We start from the raw sequence: 15,759 nt of genomic DNA on the forward strand, positions 1-15,759 counted from the left end.
ATGGCCATTGCTTTTGTCGATCATCAACTTTGACGTTTAAAATTACTAACGTTTGAGAGTTTGGTAGTGTTTTGTCTGTTCGTGTATCAATTTTAGTTTCTGTTCTCGCATCGTTGTCCCTTCCCAAGTCCCCCTTTAAATGTTTCGTTGCAGTTGTAAACAATCACCAGTCATCTCCCATGGTAAATCGTTGAAAAACAACCAGAGATAAATATATCAATCGCATCCTTGTGTATCTTTTCCTTGATCAATTCCCTACCTGTTAATAGATTGTAGCCCGTAACCTCGAGTAAGCCGCGAGTATTCGGACACCGCTTGTACTAACTCTATTCTTAAGACACATTGTAAAAAGTAAAATGAATTTCGGCTCCGTAAAGCATCCACATTTGAGCCTTGTTGAATAAATGAATTTACAAAATAAAAGTGGACGCATGTTTTTCTGGGAAAAATATACAAAAAAATATTGTTTTCAGTCATCTTAAGCAAAAATTCAAAAGCAATATTTAAAACCTAAATATCTGGAAAATGTCCTTCACAATTTTTTTTTCTACCGAGCTCGGCTATGCAAATCTCGGCAAAAAAAAAATTGAGATCTCAGCAAACATTTAATTTGTTTGCTGAGATTCAGCTAAGCATTATCCGAGATTCAGCAATCAAATGTCACTTTTGCTGAGATCTCAGTGAAACTTATTTTTACCGAGATTTGCACAGTCGAGCTTGGTAGAAAATACTAGGTGTGTTGTCCGATGAGGGTTTTTTTTTAAACTCATGAAAAATGCAAATTTTTGGAATGTTTAAAATTATGGATAATTAACCCTTTGTCTGTACCTTGGGGGCCACTTTGACCCCGGGCCACTTTGAAAGGCTGTAACTTTTTTATTTGTGGATGGATTTCACTAATTCTTTCGTGACTAGGTGAAACCACCTAAGCTCTGTAATATTTGTTGAAATCTCCTAAAAAAAAAAATACTTTTTTCCTTGATTTGTATTCCATAGATTTTGTTTTCTGTACTCAGTACCAATGCTACCGACGCCAGGAAGGCACCTCCCACACCTGGGCACCTCGACCCTTTAAACTCATGGACCAGGGGACCAACGGCTTTATTTAGAAGGAAGGCGTGATCAGAAATTGTATGCCACAGAAAATCCTGACGGCGACGACTAGGCCCTTTGGAGTGAGAGGCAGTCACGTTTACTACAAGGGGGAGGTGGCTGTCAAATACGAACAATCGTCGCCTACCTCGCATAACTGGGATAACTGGTTCCAAACGTAAACAAGCCATAAGAAACCTACAGCGTTTGTTTACGTTTGGAACCAGTTTCATACAAGAATGATCAGTAGGCTGATTTGACAGCACGTCCCCCCCCCCCCCCAGGTTTACTACTAACACCCGGCACCGCTACTCCAAAAACTTGAAAACATATTTATCGTAAAAACTTATTGAAATACTTACGTTGTCTGTACCCTGTAACTTCAAATGATATGCAAAGTAAATTTAATGGAAGTTATGTTTAAATTATCAGACTTTTTTTGAAGGTTGTTGAAGACCACTGTGGATAATTTATGGCGGAATTTACACACCTTATTGCGCTGATACGAAAACAATCAAGTTACGCCATATTAAATACACATTATATAACGATATTTTCTTTTTCTGATGACGGAAACCTTCTATCTAGTCAAGATGTTAAGTTAGGGCAAACAATACGAAATCAATGTCAAACTAGCGCTACATGGTGAGTGAATTCTGAACAATACTCTTTACCTTTGGACAGGTCTTGTCCATTTGAACAACTTTACCGAAGACGGAAACCTTCTATCTCGTCCATATGTCAAGTTAGGGCAATCAATTCAAAATGGATGTCATACTAGTGCTGCCTGGTGAACTAATTCTGAGCTGAACTTTTTATCTTAATATAGGTCTTGTCTATCTGAACAATTTTGCCGAAGACGCGAGCCTTCTATCTATTCAAGATATTAAGTTAGAGTTAACAATTCAAAATGAATGTCGCACTAGCAACGCCTGGTGAGTGAATTCTGAACTAATATCTTTTCCTTAAGACAGGTCTTGTCCATCTGAACAACTTTGCTTAAGACGGGAACCATCCATATAAGCAGGATCAGTAGATAGCGTTATATAATGTGTATATACGATGGCTCAACATGATCCTTTTCGTTTTAGCGCCATCTAGTAAGTATATTCTGTCATGCACTGTCCATAATTTTGCAGATTTTATATTCCTAAAATATCTTTGCACAAGAAAGTAACATCCTATTTGGTTGGGAGCTCGTGATATAAACATTTCTAATCAAAATATGCAACTTCAGGATTATATTTTTACAATGACTTCCCCAATGATCCACCCCCCTGGAATAAAATTTGATAATTTAAGCTTCCACACAAGTTTAATTTGGGGTCAAATTGAAACCAAGGTACAGACAACGTACGTTTTTTTTGCACAGACGAAGGGTTGAAAAAATCATAGAACAAGAACTTTTGGTCAAATTTGATCGAATTATAGATCCATAGTAAACATGAACTTCATGGCTACTATGCTAGCGATTTTGTATGGGGTTGTTATTCTATAACTTAATGATCCCTTCAATATCGAGTTGTTGAAAGATCACTGTAGATAAATTCTTTAGAAAGCAACTTTTGTCATTTTGCAAGCTTCTAACCTTTAAATAAACTCTTTCTGAATTATGCATGAACTTAGTGGAAATTTATGTAGACCCGTACTATGACAATAATAAAGAAATTATACATATATTTTTTATATAATTTTTTGTCACGCAAAATTTGCGATGGAAATACAGATTAAAATTTTAATAAATGTGGCAACACTGGTACGTGACATTTCAAAACATGTCTGGAACCTCTATATATGCATTTAGATTCACATTTAAAATCCCTCCTTTTTTTAACCTCGGAACAAGAAATACATTCTAAGTCCCGCCCCTAAGCGGCGGTTTTATGAATAAGAAAGTATTTTTTGTGCCAGGCATGCAACCAAGGAGGGACTTCGGGTGTTAATCAATGTGCATAAATATTTTTAAGGGCCAGGAACTCTATTCTGAAGTCTGTGAGAGGGAAATCGCGAATCTAGTGTCAGTACATGGCCTGATGAGAAATGAGCCCATCAGAGAGAATATTAACTCACAAATTTGAATTGTTTGGTTCTCTGAAGACTGGTAGTAAAGCGAGTGTGTGAGAAACAACGTTTCTATTTAATTGAAACTTTTTTAAGAATGATTTCCGCGAACAAACTGAACTACAAAGTCCTGGAATGATTGTCGTCAACTTTTATTTGACCTGAATATGCACAAAAAGCACTTTTCCAAATTTCTACAGGGGGTTTTTTATTACTTACTACCAATGGAACAGCGCCATCTCACAGTGGAACCATTCTGAAAAAAGGCGGTCAAAACCCTTAGCACACCTTTCCCGGTATTTTAGCGTTTAAGTGTCTTCGAAAAAGTTTCATGAAATGTTATTCTGCATCTTGTGAATAATGCATACACATTTTTATTATTTGTAATCAAGAGACAAATTTGTAGGACATTGAATTTAATTAACCTTTACTGAAGATACTAAGTTTCATGATCATAATTCTAGCGAAATCAATAAAAGTAGAAAAACTAAATAAAAAGACCGAGCAGACCCGATAGTGGTTTTTGGTTCATTGGTACATATCATGATCGTTGAAATAACGTTAATTTTGGATGCCATAAACTGTATTTTTCAAAGGAAGCAAAATTGGTGAAATGTTGCTTTAAATCGCTTTACAAAGCAAATGACACGATTTACAATATTGCGGTCAACGGCGCCGGTGGTGTAGTGGTAAGCGTGATTACCTCTCACCCCAGAAGGCCTGGGTTCAATCCCAGTCGGCGCCGCCGGGATGTTCTGAGGCATAACATCTCTGATCACGCCTTCCTTCGGATGGGAAGTAAAGCCGTTGGTCCCCGGTTCATGAGTTGATGGGTCGATAGGTAGGGTTAAGGTGTGGGAGCTGCCTTCCTGGCACGTCGGTAGCATTGGTGCTCAGCACGGAAAACAAGATCGACGGAAAAAAACACACCAAAGGAAAAAAAAAAAAACAATATTGCGGTCTTCAGAAAAGTAGTGTATTTCGATGATTTGGAAAACGTTGTAGAACATGTCAAATTGATTAGTTGAGATTTATGATGCAAAAAAGAAAATAAAAACTGATTTTAAGGTAGTCCTGACCAAAACCCATTTATATCTCATAAGACTTATGACGTAGAAACATGGTATCTTCAACTTAGTTTAATTCCTTGTTCTACAACTTTGCTGAAGACATAAACCTATTATGTTGTAATTACAAAAAGTTAGTCATTAGTTAGTGTAATAACGCCTTAATGAATATTTACTTGGATATTTCAATGCAGAATAACATTTGAAGAAACTTCTTTAAAGACACGCTAAAACATCGAGAAAAGCGAGAAAATTGTTTTGACCGTCTTTTTTAGAATGGTCCCACTCTGTCTGTGTGAAAAATAGCCTTGATGGTTCATTCGGCAGAAGGCAATAATCTTCCATCGATCCGAGTGTGCAAAACAACATCACACATTCCATAACGTTTTATTTGTGCAAAATGAAAAAAAAATACTCGTTTTGAATTTGATACTCAAAATTATCTCCACCAAGAAAATTCTGATTATTGATGATGATGATGATGATGATGATGGTCCTACCTCTTACTCGTACAAAGGTTTGAGTTGGACGATTTATCTTTAAGATAATTTAGCTGCCATCTCAGATTAGCAAACAAAACGAACTGGTTACAGTTACATATATAGATTCCTTCAACAATTTTCAGTTACATTCAAAGTGTTATGTTACTTCATACGTAAAGTTTACGATTTTCAGAGTTGGTTGAAAATGCTATCTAACATGAAGCTTTAGTGTGATAATTTATTAGCTAGAGAAAGGTCTGAAGAGGTTAGGTAGATAGTTCCGCTAGAGTACGGCAGTATAAAAATAAATAGAAGTGGAAAATGAGCGAAAGACCATTAATACAACAGTACTAAGAGTCAAACGCAAACTTCTTTACCTAACCTCAAATGGATGGGGAGATTTCTTCAAATCCACAGGCTGGTCACATTATTTATACTTATTTCAATTTCTGATCCTAGACTACCATGACATTCATAGATAAAAACTTGATAACTTCAAAAAGATATAACTCACAACGAAAAAAAACACATCGCTGATTATTTCATACGTTAGGGGTTTTGATCTAATTTTCGTCTTACTAAGCCCAAACCGCGCTTTACTTCCTTTTTTGAACGCGTTTGAACAAAAAATGGAAAATTTCTCTCAAAGATGACTTTTAAATTTATTCACCTTTCCATACGTACCGTTGTATTTGATAAAGAGTCACCAATTGTTGAGATATTGTTTAAAATCTAATACTCTTATAAAATTTATGTTGTAGCTAATGAACTAACGCATGAAATCATTGATATTATTGATCTTTTCTGATCGATAGAACGACGAAGTAGTGCTCTACCCTATGTAAAATTTCAAGAACAAAAAAAAATACAAACCAAAACCTCATAAAAATGCGAATACATATTCTATTATATTTGCACAGCAAAAAAATAATTTTGATATCACGTCAAAGTGGATGCACTACAATCATGTCGAAAATATGGTGTAATATTACTTGCTAAAAAGGACAAAATTATCATTAATACAATGCATGAACTGAAATTACGCTGCTTTTACTGCATTTGTTTATTTATGTGGTCATAAAAATTACATGAAATTTTCGACATGATTGTTGTGCATCCACTTTGATGTGATATCAAAATTATTTTTTTGCTGTGTGGTTAGTTTAGTTTAAATGATCTTTATTTTAGTTTAACTTGGACGATTACCATATAAATTTTTACTAAGTGATTTAATTGCTTTCTTCATCTTTAGGTATGGGCAAAATTTAAAATTTGTTTTACAGGATTAGTCCTAGACTTAGTACACGGTCGACCACCTTGGTGGGATTGGTTTGTTTTGATTTAGAATTTGAAGAGAAACTACTTAATACTACTATTTACAGCTTAAAACTAACTTACTCTACTATATACACTTAACCTACTATGTACAAATTGCTTATTAAAGCATGTTCAGAAAAATTGCATTTTTGAATAAATTTAGTTGTCATATCATCAATTTTGGAATCTACTTTGGGAATTTCTGCCTCTTGATGGAGGTCTGCTATTCTTGTGTCGAATGGACGATCTAGGATCATCCTCAACACTCTATTCTGTGCAACCTGGATTTTGTTCCTGTGGGTCTGAGCGCACGATTCCCACACCGGGGCGGCATAAAAGATCGCGGGGGCTATGATCTGTTTGTAAACAGCCAGTTTGTTTTGCCTTGAGAGGCGGGATCTGCGGCAAATGAGCGGATACAAACACCTAACCAAGGCGGAGCACTTAACTAGGGTTTTCTCTATGTGCGAGCGGAACAGGAGCTTCTCATCGAACAACATCCCGAGATAAGTAACATCAGTGGACCACTCGACCCTTGTACCATCCATTATTACGGTACAGGAGGGAGACGGTTTAAGTTTTGGTGATTGTCTGTGAAGGAACATGATCGCTTGGGTTTTCGAGGCGTTGATTTTGATTTTCCACGAGGTGGCATAATCAGTAAAGGTGTCAAGGCATCGTTGCAGCTTGTTCGTAATTTCACTAGGCATCCTACCCTTGACGGCTATCGCGGTGTCATCTGCGAACAGAAAGAACACGCAACCGTCTCCTAGAGGAGGGATGTCCGACGTGTAGATGCTGTAAAGCAGTGGTCCCAGCAGACTCCCTTGCGGAACACCTGCTGGGATCGGAAATTGTCCCGAAAGGGAACTATTCAACGACACCCTGAACGACCTTTGCTGGAGATAGTTACGGGTGATTTTCACAAGGTATGGTGGAAAGTTGGAGTTACAAAGCTTGTATATAAGTCCGTCGTGCCAGACATTGTCAAACGCCTTTTCGACGTCTAACAAGGCCATGGCTGTGGACTTGGATACAGCTTTGTTACTTCGGATGTTATTCATCACCCGCACTAGCTGATGATTGGTGGAATGCCCCTTGCGGAACCCGAACTGTTCCGGAAGAAGAATGTCATGTTCCTCCACAAACTTGTTTAGTCGGCTGAGGATCAATTTTTCGAACAGCTTGCTCAGCGCTGAGAGCAGGCTAATCGGTCTGTAGCTTGACGGTAGTGAAGGGTCTTTGCCAGGTTTGCGGATCGGGATGATTTTTGCCACCTTCCAGATGCTTGGAAAGTAGTGCAGCTCCAAGCATCTGTTGAGGATGGCAGCCAGCAGCGAGTGGACCCTCGGGCTGAGATTTTTCAACGCTAGGTTGAATATTCCGTCAAACCCGGGAGCCTTCATGTTTTTACTATATTTCAGCGCTGAGCAAATTTGTTCCTCTGTAATCCGTTCTTCTGGAGGGACGGCACAAGGGGAGGCATCTAACGTCTGGACGCACTGCACAACCTGGTTCTCGAGTGGACTTGGGATTGTAGAGCCAAGCAAATGCGACTGGGCAATGTGCTCCCCAATTGCATTGGCCTTCTCTTCGTTGGTGATAAGCCGTTCGTCATTGACTCTAAGTGGTGGAATGGGCTTGGGGTGAGACTTCAGCACCTTGGCAACCTTCCAGAATGGTCTGGAACGGTCGTCCAGGTTCTGAACGAGCCGCCCGAAACTCTCGTTCCGGATTGAGACCATTCTGGAAGCGATCTGCCGATTCAGATCGACCATTTCGTATTTACGCTGCAGATCCCCAGTCCGCTGAAACTGGCGTCTACGAACATTTCTGAGCCGAATCAAGAGTTTGGTGTGGGAATCAATTGCTTGAAACTTACCCCTCACAGGAACTCGTCGAACGCACTCTTCGTCAGCCACGGATATGGCTTGATGGAGACCCTCCAGGGCCCGGTCGATGTCATCCACTGTGTCGAGCGGTGGGTTGTCGTCGATGTGGCGGTCGACCACGCGTCGAAACTGAACCCAGTTGACTCGATGGTAGTCCTTCCGCTGGCACGGTGCAGGGGCCACGTTGTAGCCCAGCTCGGTCAGCACCGGTTGGTGGTCCGAACTCAGGTCGTTGACGGCAACCGGCTTGGCTAATCTGGTGTTTGCCAAGAACAGGTCCAGCGTCGATGGGTTGCCCGCCGGTGATGTGAAGGTTGGTTCGTCCGGAAACCAGACGGAATAGAGACCATGCTGGGAATGGTCGAATAGCAGGCGGCCGTTTTGGTTCTGCTGGTAGTTCCGCCAGGCCTCGTGCCGGGCGTTCAGGTCCCCTCCGATTACGAAGCGGGCATTGGTGCGGGTTATGATGGCAAGGTCGTTCTTGAACTGCTGTGCTGTACCATTGCTAACGGTACATTGCCGGGGGCAGTAGACAACGATGAACCGGACGTTTCCGGTCGATGTTTCCACCTCAACGCCGACGGCCTCGATGATGGAAGTGCGGTAGTGGGGTAGGGTGCAGTACTTGATGCCTTTCTTGATGATGACCGCGACACCGCCCCCCCTGGAGCTGGTGCGATCAAGCCGGACAATGCTGTGGTCGGGCAGCCAGAAGCTGTCACCGGTCTTGAGGTGGGTCTCGGTGAGAAGGCCCACGTCGATGTCGTGCTTGCGGAGGAAGTCTGCAAGCTCAATGTTTTTCGCCCCTACGGAGCGAGCGTTCCAGTTGGCGATCTTTATGGGTTCACGGTCCATAATTAGCGACGAAGGAGATGATAGCTTGGAGCTGTTGTGTTCTTGTTGCGCAGGTGCGCTTGATGATGATGGCCTGGGCCAACAGTGTGACGATCTCATCCGTTGACAGCGGAGAATCGTCTGTAGCTTCACCGGTTGTACCGGCCAATCCCGGAGCAGGGGGATCCGTCGATGGGCCGGAGGCTTGACTGGGTACTGCAGCGGCAGCCGACTGGGCAGCAGCCAACTGTTGGTTGAGCGGGAGCGGCGCCAACACTGGAATTGGCCGTGGTTGGACCGGTGATAACGGAGGAAAGTTCTGCGCGTTGTTTTCCGGGACCTTCTTGCGACCGGGCTGGTTGTTGGACGAGGCCTTCTTCCGGATCTCGGCGTATTCGGCCCGCTTCGGACAGGCCTTACTCGTGGCCTTGTGGGCAGCACCGCAGTTGGCGCATGTGGGAGCGGCTTCCTCGATGCTGTCGCAGTCGTCGATCTTGTGGTTTTTGCCGCATTTGATGCAGCGGCTGGCCATGCGGCAGTTCCTGGTGCCGTGCCCGAACAATAGGCAGTTCGAGCACTGAGTGACGCCACGGTGGGTTGGCTTATACCGCTCCCACTTCACTACGATGTGGAACAGTGTGCGTGTCGTATGGAGATCCTTCACGGTTGTGGAGTTCTTCTGCAGATGGACCAAGTAGAGCTGGTCACGATACTTGATGGCCTTGCTGCGGGTCATCTTGTGGATTTCGACCGGCTTGAGGCCGTTCGCCTTAATCTCGTCCATTAAGGTGGTGGTGTCCATGTCGTGGAGCCCGCGCAGCACCACTTTCAGCGGCTTGGTGGCCTCGACGTCGTGGGAGAAGTACTCCAGCTTCATCCTGTCCAAGAGGGCCTGGACTGCGTTGTAGTGATTTTCGGCCGAGACCATCAGTTTGTAGCCTTCCGTGCACCGTTGAATGGTGCAGCGAAGGCCCTGCTTAATGTAGAAATCCAGCTGCTCCCATAGCCCGGGAGGGAAGCCCTTCACATAGAAGGGTGGCAACTTAACTTTTTTAGGCACCGTCTCAGGGTCCGACTGCGGCTGGGCTCCGTTCTGCAGGGCGGAGAACGGATTGTTGCTCAGCAGCTTTTTTGCTGCTGATACGGTGGCGCTGCTGTCTTCAGGTCTGGGTCGTTTAGTTCCGGGAGGCCCCGGCTGCGGGTCCGCAACGCCTGTCGGGATGGGCAATGGGGTTTTCTTCTGCTTCTTCTGGGCTGGCTCGGTGGTCGCGCCGTCTCCTGGGAGAGTCTGTTTTCCCGGTAAACCGGCACTCGCGTTACCGCGCGATTTCTTACCCATGGCTGGGTCAGCGAGAGCGTCACTACACAACGCGGAGCTAATTCGACTTGCGAACGAACGAACGAAACTAGAGAGAATTCAAATCGACTGAACTGCTCAACAGTCTGGCAGCGAATGATTGCTGTGTGGTTGATGGAGGCGAGGCATAGCAAACCGTTCTTATTCGAAATTCTTCAAGTAGGAGGGACTTACAATGCTTACCTCGTAAGTCCCTCCTACTTGGATAATTTTGAAATAGAACGACTTGCTATGCCTCGCCTCCATCAGCTAAAAATCTGGGATTTTATGAATTCATAGCATAATTTTCCAAGTAGGATGGACTTTCATAGCTTATCTAAAAGCATGAATGGAGGTACCGTCTGATAATTTCAGTGCTTGGTATAGAAATCTGTAATCTTTGTAGGGAAGTCCTTTTTTTCACCACAAAACCCCACGTTTTCTTATGCAAAATAATAGAGAATCAAATGGAGGGATTTCAAGCTAAAATGTATGTTCCTATCGCGAGATATTCACGATTAATACCGAAATTTCACAAAAATGTCCAACCCGTTTTGTGTTTGTATGTGCTGCTGATTTTCACTGTTGCCCAATTTATTTATTTCGTCAACCAACGTAGACTAGTACAACTAATACAGTTTTGTTTTCTTAAATATATATTTATATAAAAAAAAGTAGTGTCAGCTTTCTTGTCTTTTCTTTTATAAGTTGTTATTTCTTATGGAATAAAAATATTGCTTTAGTTTATGCCAAGACATTGTTAAGTCAATGGTTTCGCAGTGTTTATTGTAAGAGGCCATCATGCGGTTTAATGGCCCATATTTTGCATAATTTGTGCGATGATGTTTTATGGCAAATAAATTTCGATTTCGGAGTTGCCGAGTGGGTGCATGGAAATTTAATTTTGATAAAAGTTCTGTTGAGTCAATTCGCTGCGAAACGATATCATTTACAAATGAAACCATTGCATATTCACGACGCTCTTTTAATGTTTGTATGTTTATAAGCATGCAGCGTGCTTCATATGATGGAAGAGGAAATGAAGTCCAACCTAATTTACGAAGAGCGTATAATAGAAATTGTTTTTGTACTGATTCTAATCTTTCTTCGTGCGTGATTGAAAATGGAGACCATACAATGCTGCAATATTCCAGTATTGACCTCACATAGGCAATATATAGTGTTTTAATTGTGTAAGGGTCCTGAAAGTTATAGCAAAAGCGCTTGATAAAGCCTAGCATGATATTTGCCCTGTGAATAATTGTATTGTAATGGTCTATGCAATTGAAATTGAAATTTCATAAATAACGTAGTTGAGGGGGGAGAGGGGTTTCAGCAGTTGTGACCGGCCATGTATTAGGTATAGCAAAACACGCTACGAGGAGGAAGGGGGGTTAATTGGTCAAACAAATTCTACGTAATTTATGGATGGTCCCTAATTCCATTCCAAGACTGTGTCCCAATGGACGAGTTAAATTTAACTCGGGGTTAAAAGTGACAGATGAGTTATCAAATAACCATGCTATCCGAGCGTGGTCATTTCTGACCGACTAGAAGTTAAATTCTGGCAACCGTGACTGAGTTCTGTTTGAAAACCGATCAATTTCCGGGTTTTTCGAACATTGAAAATAGCTTTCGTAATGTCACGTTTAACCACGAGTTAAATTTAACTCGACAATTGCGACACAGCCCAAGAAGTATTTCTCGATTACTTTTTCGAAGGGACGTATCAGCTTTTGTAAACAACGCATTTGATCGTCGATTTGGCGTAGCTGGTAGCTCACCCGCGCATGCTAACACTACCATCAGATAAGGCCCACGCACATTAGATCCGGATCTAATCTAAATCTATTGTCCAACTGTCAAATTTACGTCAACGCAACGCAAACGGATCTAATGTGGGTGGCCCTATAGAGGCACTGCCAGCAGCCAGTGATCTCTACGGGAACGACGCGCAAGGTTCGAGATGCAAATCTCAAACGCTGCGCGCTTGACAGGAACCGCTGCTTCTACTGTTACTGCTACCTGTTCACCCGCCGAAGCGAAAATGAATTGAAATTGTGCAACCAAATGACACTTGAATATGACGACTGGGTTTGGGGAGAACGTTTATTTCATGAAAATAGTGATAAAATTATCACTTTTTATTTGTACATTTTTCAACAGTTTTTATGGAAAATTGAAATAAAAAACCGTTTCTTGTAACAGATTACGAGAGTTATTTCCTGTCGATTGGTGTATTTGGATTTTAATTTCATCTATAAATTACAAAGTTATAAGCGTTCAAAACCTTACACTTCTTCGTGACGGTTGCAATTTTAGATTTTCGATTTACCCCCAGTACCTTCCCGTAAGACGTAGTCTACGTCAAAAGTATTTTTAATTACCTTTTATTTGATATTTTGATCTTTAAAATCGGCCCAGTGGTTCAAGTTATGATTAAAAAAAAGTAATTTAAAAAAAAATCAATATTTTTACCATTCTAACATGGAAATGTTAGTGTCACCCTTATAGCAAAATTCTAAGAAATACGGGTCTAATATTTTGCGATAAGGAACAAAACTTTCAATTTTCACGAAATTCTGAGAACCACTATATCGGTTTTGCTGTGGAATGGCTGTTTTAAGGTTGCCTCAGTTTTCAGCTAATTTTAAAGTGTAGAAGAAATACTTTTTATCAGCACTGCAAAGTGGGGCCAGGAATGAAATCCAGCAGGAAGCAAATAACGCTCTGTGATTGCATCCAATTGAGACTCTATGAGTCTCCTCTCATCGTTGCCCACCAAACCCTTGTCACAATGCACAATGCTATAAATGCAACAACTCTCTGATGAGACACTGCCCGAGCAAAGTCTGAGATCAAATCGAAAACTAAATTTGATGTTATGATGTCGCTGACAACAATTACTCAGGCTGCTGTCGTTTTGGTCGATTTAACGGTTAAAATATCAAAATTGAGAGCAAAATAATTTTTCTGTGACATCACATTGAAAATTAATTCTGCTATCAGTGAGAGCAAACTAAAAACTCAATTTGATGTACATTTTTTCTGATAACAAATCGAGTATTCAATTTGATATTCTGATAAAGCAATGAAAACAAAACCGCAACAACATATTTTTGAAGAGCAAATGAAAACAAAATTTGTTATAAAATTTGTCAATTGCGTAAACTGAATTCAAATTATGATTTCAGTTTGATGTTGATATCAAAATTTGATTTCGATTTGCTTTCATTTTGATGCTGGACTTTGCTCGAGTGATACACCATTTCCATGCTCAAACATGTTACCCTTTCTAACCTCGAGTCAACCGCGAGTAATTGGTCCACCCTTACTAGACGTAGTATTAAGTTATTCTTGTTAAACATCAAACAACGATATATCGGCCCCGTAAAGCTAACGCGATTGAGCCTTCCAAATAAATGAATTGAAATAAAAAACAAATTATTTCTGACATACATGTGCTCTCAATTAGGGATCATCCACAAATAATGTAAGGGCTTTTGAGTGATTATTAGAGCCCCTCCCCCTTTGTAAGTCATTGGATGATTGTAAGTTACCCCTTCCTAAAATCTTAGTAAGATTTCAAAACTTACAGAAAATCGTTAAATATTGAGTGGGAAACATTTTTATTCATATTGAACACTTTATCATATGCTCTTTTTATACCTAGTTGGTATAAAAGGTTGGTTGTCATAAAAACGCTTAAGTTATTATTATTTGATTCTAGCTATTAAATATTACGTAAGAAAAAGTTAACCGCCTCTCCCCCCCCCCCTTGTTAGAATTGGTAATAAATATTATCCCCCTCCCCTATTTCTTTCCATATTTTTTGGGTTACCCCTTACCAAATACTCCATCACCTTCACCTTCACCTGCAAAGAAAACTATTCAATAAAACAAAAACAAAAAAAAAACGGAAAACCACAGCTCAGCAGATCAGATGTGTTAGTAAAGCAAAACAGAGGGAGAGTTTTATTCACAAATTTATGTCGTTAGTTCACAGTGATCACAGCCTCAACAACAACACCATCATCATTGTCTTTTTCACGACTTGCATTCGTTTCGACGACGATCGTTCCGGGTTTTGTTGCGTTGCTATCGTTTTTATCTTAACAAGCAGCGAATCACAGCGAGCGACACCCAGAGGCAACTGATTTGTATTAATCTGTCTAGAGAACGTGTACGTGTTTCAGTGTATGTACAAAACTAGTGTGTTACCCGACTTCCAAAAAACCGATAAAAAACTCCAACTCCACAAGAAAACCGCATCAGTGCAGGGTGCATGTTTCGACAACAGAAGGATGTTCCGTGATAAAAGGGGGGTACGGGAGTCTCGAGTTCGCGAACAGGACGAGACCGAGTAGAGAGAGAGAGATAGGGAGAGAGAAAGGGGACAGTGAGAGGCGCAAAGAGCGTGATGCTGAGTAAGGCTGAAGCTACTTACGGCTTGCTGTTGATGCTGCTGCATCTGATGGACAATGTTGGGTCTTTGCGACAGGGGGAATGCTGCGGCCATACTGTCCCGCACGGGGGTACAGGTCGTGATCAAGGGATAGCTCATCAGTGTGTTAATACTGTTCGGTGGCGGTCGATTATCTGGGCTGTTGACCCGACTGTTGTTGTTGTTATTGCAGTTATTGCCGAACGATGCTGCAATGTTGTCATTGTTTAGGATCAGGTTCTGGTTGACTTCCATCATGCCAGGCTGCCGGGGTGGTAACGGTGGAGGTTCCGCTTGCAGCTCTCCACCTCCACCGCGTTCGGTACCATGATGGTACATTGCCGAGGTCTGTTCAGCCTTCGTCTCCGCCAAGTTTCCGTTCTTCTTTCGCTTGGATTTGCCACTTTTCCCGCTGGAAGTGACATTGTTATTATTGTTGACACTTTTCCCAGTCCCACTGCCGGGGGCGCCTAGCACGGAATGGTCCAAATCAGATACCACGATGTTCCTTCGGGATCCAACGGTGTCGACCGAATCCATCGACGAATCCGACCGTTTTGGAATGTTTCTCTGCGGCAGCGGAGGTGGAGTGTCCGGTTGGCCTTTGTGGCTACGATCCGACACACTACTGCTGCTGTACTTTTTCTTGGTGGGAGTTCCGGCGCTTGCTCCGGAGGTCAACCCATGCCCAAAAAGGCCATGGTTTGCGTGAGACCCAGGACTGGTAGGACTCATGCATTCCGGAGTTCCCGCGAAGGGGTGATGACCACCTCCGGACAAGGTTGGCGAGCCAATGTGGATGTGGCCGGTGTCTTTATCAATGGATTTCTTTTTCGTTCCAAGACTCAGAGAAGACAGTGATCGAGGGAAGCGGGATAGGAATGCCGGGGTGGAAGTGTTCTGTGGCTGGGGCTGCGGAAAGAGTGGTGAAGTGGCGGATGAAAATGGCGGAAATGAGGTATCCTGTAATTAAAAAAGAGAGAAGAAGAAGACAAACGACACGTGTGGTGGGAGTGAGGTGTGTATGTTTTGTATAAGTTGGGTTAAAGTTTGTTTGGCGACAGCCTCGCAGAGGTTAACGGTGATGAATGTACTTCCGGTGAAAGTACGCACGCATGATTGAGCTTATATAGGCGAAGAAGGTAGTTCGAAGTTGCAGAAAAGTGGAGAAATTGATCTTATTGGTGCGTGGATTACTTGTTTTTGCGGTGCTTTTAGAGGTTATGCTAGTCTG

The 15,759-nt window shown here is 41.9% G+C and overlaps 1 protein-coding gene across 8 annotated transcripts in view; it reads right to left on the bottom strand.

Annotated features, from left to right (window-relative positions):
• Positions 1-15,759, bottom strand: part of RhoGEF2 (Rho guanine nucleotide exchange factor 2) — a 289,609-nt gene that overhangs the window by 164,243 nt on the left and 109,607 nt on the right. For 4 of the 8 annotated variants that reach the window (XM_065229133.1, XM_065229129.1, XM_065229128.1 and 1 more), the window contains one exon: positions 14,529-15,488. The exons of 2 other annotated variants lie outside the window; for them this stretch is intronic. In XM_065229133.1, coding sequence (XP_065085205.1) covers positions 14,529-15,488 — 960 coding nt within the window. The remainder of the gene's footprint in view (positions 1-14,528; positions 15,489-15,759) is intronic. 2 more of the 8 variants (XM_065229131.1, XM_065229130.1) reach the window with 1 other exon arrangement.

This window comes from Ochlerotatus camptorhynchus, unplaced genomic scaffold (genome assembly GCF_037179485.1).
Source record: "Ochlerotatus camptorhynchus isolate MF236.1 unplaced genomic scaffold, CSIRO-AGI_Acam_v1.1 ptg000308l, whole genome shotgun sequence".
Classification (NCBI taxonomy): Eukaryota; Metazoa; Arthropoda; class Insecta; order Diptera; family Culicidae; genus Ochlerotatus; species Ochlerotatus camptorhynchus.